The following is a 7,875-nucleotide window of genomic DNA, read 5'->3' on the forward strand; positions in this document are numbered from 1 at the left end:
ATTTATAGACATACACACACACATACATACATACACACGCGCGCTCTCATAAACACATACTGTTTAATGTACATCTGTTACATGTTTTCCACAGTATATTTCACAAGTCTTTTAAGATGTCTTGTATATTTTCCTGTTTTTATTTTGTGAATTCATCTCCATTTCAAATTAAATAAACAACGTTAGTGCACACGTACACACTAATACACACACACACCTACCTACCTAATTATGTACATATATAGGCCGCTCCCTCCTTCCTTCACACTGGCTATGCATATAATCTATGTATAGCTTACTCTGTGGGACACTCCTGTCGCCAGCTGATGATCAGATATCACACGGAATTTCACCGACTCCCAGTGTTGTTGTTATTACTCTTATCCAGTGCCAAAGCATCATAAAGTTACCTGGAGAGATTTGGGGGTGTCGTTGTTTAAGGTGCTGTGATCCTATTAAGAAGAAGTGGTATTGTTATCACCTTCAACAAGCTATTCGGATTAATTATGAACAGAATTTGAAAGAGGAAGAAAAAGTTTTGAAAAAAGAAAAAAAATGAAAATGGGAAAAGCTAACTGGTTGGATTGTGATCATGAAGAGGAAATTTCTTTTGTTAATTACTAATTTTAATAATGTTGTTAATTAGCCAAAAAACAAACAAACACCATTCATGTATCTTGTAGACGTACCTACATATAAACATGCGATTCATTCATATAAACATTCATATTTATGTGCAGATATATACATGTGCTTAGAGACTCTTACATGTGGAGGGTGTGTGTGTGAACTACATATACGAACATTTATTCATATTTAGAGACATTTACACACACAAACACACACACATACACACACACACACACACACACATATATATGTGTGTGTATGTGTGTATATATGTGTGTATGTATAGAATTGCAATGTCCTTCATTATTCTTTAAATAATTGTGTTCTTTGTTATTTTTTAATTAAAGAAAACATGATTTATTATTATTATTATTATCATTATTATTATTATTGTAGTTTTTATTGTGTTTGAGTTGAGTTTTAGTTGAATTTAATTTAGACATTTCAAAACGGTAATTGATGGCTTTCAAGCTGCTCAAGTTGGTTCCGGTTCTGCCTAAAGCCATTGTGTCGTTGGTACGGCTTGTCATGAAGACAGTGCACCACATCAGGGCCCAGTTTAAAACCTTTCATTTCTTGACACAGAGAGCTGTCTGCTATTTTTGCTCCGACCGCATCTGGGGTCTCGGCCGTCAAGGATACAAATGCATCAACTGCAAGCTGTTAGTGCACAAGCGTTGCCACAAACTGGTGAAGCAAGTATGTGGAGAGATGCAGGTGGTGAGTTATTCAGACATTTTACTTCCTTTTCCTTGTTCTTGTTGTTGTTTAATGTTGTTGTTGTGAAGGTTCATGGCCTGGTGGTTATGGTGTTGCACTCACGACAGTGGCTTCAATTCCCAGACTGGGTAGTGCGTTGTGTTTTTGAGCAAAAACTCACCTCTTGTTGCTCTGTAATCATTTTGACACCCGACATATGACATACTCGTGCACCTGTACAGATAATGTCAAATGTCAATTTAATGGAAGTTTTGACAACACAAACACTTGATCACTATAAACAAATCATGCATGTGGATGTCCAGCAAGAGATTACAGAACCCTTGTCGGTCATCTATGACAGGAGAGTCCACCATACTGGTGTTGTTATTATTGTTGTGATTGTTACTGTTAATAATGTTGATGTTACAGCTGTTGTGGTTGTGTTCTTGTTTGATATTATTCCTGCTGTTATTTTTGTTGTTGTTACCATTATCATATTAATCAATAAAATTATTAATTTCTCACATTATTAACCACTCCACATCATTGTGTATGACGACAATAACAAACATCTTAAGGTTATTTTCCTTGCTAAAGTAGGAATTAGCCTTATAGGCCACATGATAGATTTTTTTCCATTTCACTCTATATTCTTCATCCCCCTTCACTAACCTGCCCTTACCCTCATTTCTTCTGCCACCCTCTTTAATCATGTCTTATTCTTTTCCTTCCCCTACTTCCCTCCACACATTCATTTCCATCGCTTCTCTCACTCTGTCGCTTTCATCCTTCCTCAACACATGACTCAACCATTTCATCCCGTTTCTCTTTACAACATCCCTCACTGGCTTCATTCCCGTAATCCTCTTCAATTCATTTTTTGCTGTTCTTACGAGTCTGTCCAGCACTTATTGTACATTAAATGAAGTTTATTCCAGCACCCATCTTCCTACCCACGACACACAACTAACTCCCTCTTTCCATCTTTCCGCATGCTTTACCATTTGCCCTCACCTTCATCTTTCGTATATTCACTCCATACAGTAATCCCTCTCCACATCATGGTTCACCTGTTGTGGTTTATTATTTAAGCTTACATGGATTCCTGTGTGGTGTAGTTTTGCATTTATAATAAAATAAATATATACAAATCATAAAAATTAAAAAAAAAATATACAGTACTGTTTCTACTTTGCGGATTTTCACCCATCACGATGGGTTTTGGAGGGTAACACCCATGATAGTCGGGATTACTGTGTATCTTTTACTCCTATACAGTCCTTGGGCTTCATCCTCAATGAATCCATTCTGTCTGCTATTCAATATTATCACAAGATCCATAGTGTACAGTAATTCCTACAACACACCCTACTTCATGCTTCCTGCCAGCAACTCCATCACAACTTTAATAGTCAGCTTAATATTGACCCTTAATAAGGCGGCGAGCTGGCAGAATCGTTAGCACGCCGGGCGAAATGCTTAGTGGTATTTCGTCTGTCTTTATGTTCTGAGTTCAAATTCCGCTTAGGTTGACTTTGCCTTTCATCCTTTCGGGGTCGATAAATTAAGGACCAGGTGCATACTGGGGTCAATCTGATCGACTGGCCCCCTCCCTCAAAAATTTCGGGTCTTGTGCCTAGAGTAGAAAAGAATATTGACCCTTGATGCACTTCCCTCTTCACTCGAAATTCTTTATCCTTACTGCTGAGCAATTGCTCACTCATACATCAACACCTCACTCACCAATTAGTTTTCCACTTGTAACTCTCTCAATATCCATGACATCCCATCACAAGAAAATCTATCAAAACCATTTTTTCCATATCAGTAAACTTAAGAAACACCTTCTCTCTCCCTCTCCTTCACCTGTAACTATCTGTCCTTCTCCTTCACCTGTAACTACCTGTCCCTCTCCTTCACCTGTAACTACCTGTCCCTCTCCTTCACTCTCCTGTCCCTCTCTTTCACCTGTAACTACCTGTCCCTCTCCTTCACCTGTAACTACCTGTCCCACTCCTTCACTCTCCTGTCCCTCTCCTTCACCTGTAACTACCTGTCCCTCTCCTTCACTCTCCTGTCCCTCTCCTTCACCTGTAACTACCTGTCCCTCTCCTTCACCTGTAACTACCTGTCCCTCTCCTTCACCTGTAACTACCTCATAATAATAACCCCATCTGTCATTCTTCTTCTAGGCATAAATCCAAACTCCATTCCATCAGTCTTTGCCTTCTTCTTCATCTTTGACTCCAACATTCTTTCACAGTTTTTTCCTTCCATTCTCCAATAATTTTATTTCCCTCTACAAGCCACAGTCCAAAGAATCCCTTTTTCCCCTTGGAAGAAGCAGCGACAGTACTCAACTCCCCAATCTCCTGGAATATGGTCTTCTGGCACTGCCAACTCACAGATTTCCATCATTTCCAAATCCCTGCTCCTTTTAACCCATCTCCCACAATTCCTGTCAACCGTTCCCACTTTTCCTTTCTTCATTACTCTTATTGCTTTTCGTCTTCTTTCTTGATGACCTGCTCTGCTGATTCAAGAAATGGATTCCTTTCTATGTCAGCATCCCATTCATTCTTCACATTCAACAACTTTCCTTTCTTTATATATCTCACCTGCCTTCCTTTAATTCCTGCCAGCACCATAATTTTTCTCACTTTTCTCAAAGTACAAGCGTATGCATATGCTCTGAGGCCTATAAACCACATTAAGAGGAGTCAGTCGGAGGTACCAATAGTAGAGGAGTCAGAGGTGCCAATAGTAGAGGAGTCGGAGGTACCAATAGTAGAGGAGTCGGAGGTACCAATAGTAGAGGAGTCGGAGGTGCCAATAGTAGAGGAGTCAGAGGTGCCAATAGTAGAGGAGTCGAAGGTGCCAATAATAGAGGAGTCGGAGGTGCCAATAGTAGAGGAGTCGGAGGTGCCAATAGTAGAGGAGTCGGAGGTGCCAATAGTAGAGGAGTCGGAGGTGCCAATAGTAGAGGAGTCGGAGGTGCCAATAGTAGAGGAGTCGGAGGTGCCAATAGTAGAGGAGTCGGAGGTGCCAATAGTAGAGGAGTCGGAGGTGCCAATAGTAGAGGAGTCGGAGGTGCCAATAGTAGAAGAGTCGGAGGTGCCAATAGTTAGTAGAGGAGTCGGAGGTACCAATAGTAGTCGAGTCGGAATCGAAGATTTTTGTTTCGATTCCATATCCCTGATTGAAAGATAACTTGATGTGTGATGTGATAATGATGCAAGAGAGAATGAGGAAGTCTGTGAGTGGCTTGTTCAATATCTTTGATCATTTCCATTCAACCGTTTCTTTTCTGTCAGGATACACCAATGTACCGCCAAGAACAGCCTGCCCTCAACACAGACGAAGCCTCTCAGAATGGATTACACTCTGCAGGTTAGATAATTAATGATAATTACACTAACAATGAAGACGTTAATAACAACACTTTCAAATTTCAGCACAAAGCCTTCATCATCATCATTATAATTATAATAATCCTTTCTATTATAGGCACAAAGCCTGAAAATTGGTGGAAGAGAGTTAGTCGATTACATTCACCCCCAGTACTTGACTGGTATTTTATTTTATCCCATAGGAATGAAAGGTGAAGTTGATCTTGGCTAGATTTGAACCCAGAGTGCAGAAAGCCAGAAGAGATTCCTCCAAGATTTTGTTCAGCACATTAACGATTCTGCCAGCTTGAATAATAACGATAATTGTTATGTTAATAATAATAATAATAATAATAATAATAAATGCCCTGATGCAGTACCAGGCAGTGGCTCTCATGGCTTCTGATCTTAATTGATTGGAAATGTTATCATGTACATTGTTTTGTCTTGGTATAAAAAGATGGGCTACAGCAAATATTCTGCTCAATACCACAGATTTGCTTGTCAGTTGTTTGACCACAACCAGTTGAGCATGTCCCTTACGTGGCTGACGATATGTGCATCTCTGTTCACGAGCAGAAGTAGTGGGGGAGCATCATAGCTATGTGTTGAGAGGAATTCTTTGAGGTTTGGATAATTCACCTTTGGAAACATGGGTGTTTTGCTCAACATCCTTAAACAAACTTTATTCAGAGACCTTTTGAGTGGGATGAGCTACTTGACCTGAAGAAAATTCTAACTGGTCCCCACCTTGATGTCATGCACTGTTTGTCTTGATATGAGACCACCATGTCACGCACATATGGTTGTGATGGATGTGCCTGGTATACCCTTATCAGACGGGTAGTCATGATGGGTATACTGGGCTTCGTATATTTTACCCCAGTGTCACTTTGATGGCATGCGCTGCTCTCTCAATAATGATTGTAATTCTTTTATTGGCCACAAGGGCTAATATGAATACACATAAAAGGACACACAATAATATTAAAAGATAAATACTGGACGGTACAATAATTATAATAATAAAAGATATCATGGATAGTAGATGAGCAAAATTATTAGATGTGTGTATTTGTTCCTGTTCTTTTACATTCTGTGTTCAAATCCTCCTGAGGTCAGCTTTGCCTCTCATTATTCCCCTGGGGTCAGTAAAATAAAGTAGCAAACGATAAAGTACTGGGTTTGATGGTACATCTAAAATCCTCTTCAAAATTTCAGATCATGTCTTTCTTTTAGAAACCATTATTATTATTATTATTATTATTATTATTATTATTATTATTATTATTATTAAGACATTTGTTGTCCAACCTAGTTCAGTTTTGTTGTTTATATTTTTCCATAGTTTTTATGATGGCTGTTTGTGTTCTTGTTGTGAGAAGCCTCAGGTCAGATCTATTTGAGGGACCCTTACTATGGCAGCCAGTTTGATTGAACAAACCCACACACTAAAGATGGGATACCATCCCGTCTTTAGGGTGGGAGTGTTTTGAAGTTTCAACGTTCAAAACTTAAAACAATTGGTCACTCATTTTAAGAGGGTAAAGTAAAACAACTGGTTCTGCAATTTGAAAAGGATAGGGTACAATAAATGGTCCCTTATTTTAAGAGTGTAAGGGTCCTTGTTGCAGAGAATTTTTGGCTGAAACACTGTGCTCTAGGACAGACACATATAGTGTTCCTGTTTTAACCCTGCTTGGACCAATCTCCCTCAGATCACCCCTAGTTCTATCAGAAACTCCTTATTTTCATCAAAATTTCATGTTCTGTCCCAAACACCAACTACATAATGACACAGTTATTTCATTAAATTCTTCATCATTATCAAAATTAATTGAAACAAAAGCCATGTATTTCAACAGAAATATGGTAGCAAAAGAGTTAAAGGGATTTACATAAAAACCATCCATCAAATTTAATTTATGTTCAAAATTTAATTTATGTTCAAAACACCAGCTTCATAATGATAAAGTTATTTTAGTAAATTCTTCAATATTTTCAATTGAAACAAGGCCACATGTTTCATCAGAAATATAGCAACAGACGACAGTTTTAGGATTTTTTCTTGGCTCCTATATTAAACAGGCTCACTTCAGTTTCTCATTGGCCCATTCCTTGGTGCTTTTAGGATAAGATTGTGGAGAAAGAAACCATTTTCGTTTTGTGCTTGATTAAATAATTTTTCTGTTTTCTTTCTTTTCTATTTACACCACCAATCCTTGCCACTGCTGCTCTGCTGCCAACACCATGGTTGCTGTGAACACCAATCTTTATGCTGCTGCTGTTGTTGTTGTTGTTGTTGTTGTTGTTGCCATCACTGACAGTCTTGGAAAGTGTTAAGAATGAGAGTAGCAATGAGGTTAGTTGAAAATCTGTTTCTATCTAAGACAGAGAACACCTAGACACATTCACTCACATGCACGGACACACATGCACCCTTACATACTAACTGGTTTACTTTATGCACGTGCACTCTGAAACACACACATTTATATCTACATCGTTATCATCATCATTTTAATATTTTAACCTTTTACAGAGAGGGAGCACTAAGCACTGATAAGTAAAATTGTGATGTTATCTGCCTGAATATGCTTGAGGTACGTTTGAATTGGTGAACAAGCTACTCACTGTGTTTTGTCATGGAAAATATATCACATTTGTTGACAAATGGTGTGTATACACCTAGATCAGCTCACAGTGCCCCTTACCCAAACGGTGGGATACTTGCATTTTGGAGTAGTTATCTCCTCTTTGGTGACAGACACCAGGCAGGTGGCACTACGAGCTGATTGAAGAGACTGACTCTCTTATGCTTTTCCAGTTACCATACAGTGACTGGTAGTGCTATACAGCGGCTCACAGTAGGTAAATTACAGAGGGGGAACGCTAAGCAGTGATAAGCAAAATTATGGTGAGCTGCCATATAGTGCTACAGTGACTGGGAAAGCATAAGAGAGTCAATCTTTTCAATCAGCTTATAATGCAGCCTGCCTAGTGTCTGCCACTGAAGAGGAGATAATTACTCTGAAATGCTAGCATCTCACAGTCTAGGTAGGTGACACTGCGAGCTGATCTAAGTGTGTGTGTATATATATATATATATACATACATACATACATATATATATATATATATATATATATATATA

The 7,875-nt window shown here is 38.7% G+C and overlaps 1 protein-coding gene across 1 annotated transcript in view; it reads left to right on the forward strand.

Annotated features, from left to right (window-relative positions):
• Positions 1–7,875, forward strand: part of LOC106871364 (protein kinase C iota type) — a 192,963-nt gene that overhangs the window by 88,193 nt on the left and 96,895 nt on the right. The window contains exons 7-9 of the mRNA XM_014917773.2: positions 1,216–1,350; positions 4,647–4,722; positions 7,049–7,083. Coding sequence (XP_014773259.1) covers positions 1,216–1,350; positions 4,647–4,722; positions 7,049–7,083 — 246 coding nt within the window. The remainder of the gene's footprint in view (positions 1–1,215; positions 1,351–4,646; positions 4,723–7,048; positions 7,084–7,875) is intronic.

This window comes from Octopus bimaculoides, chromosome 26 (assembly GCF_001194135.2).
Source record: "Octopus bimaculoides isolate UCB-OBI-ISO-001 chromosome 26, ASM119413v2, whole genome shotgun sequence".
Lineage (NCBI taxonomy): Eukaryota > Metazoa > Mollusca > Cephalopoda > Octopoda > Octopodidae > Octopus > Octopus bimaculoides.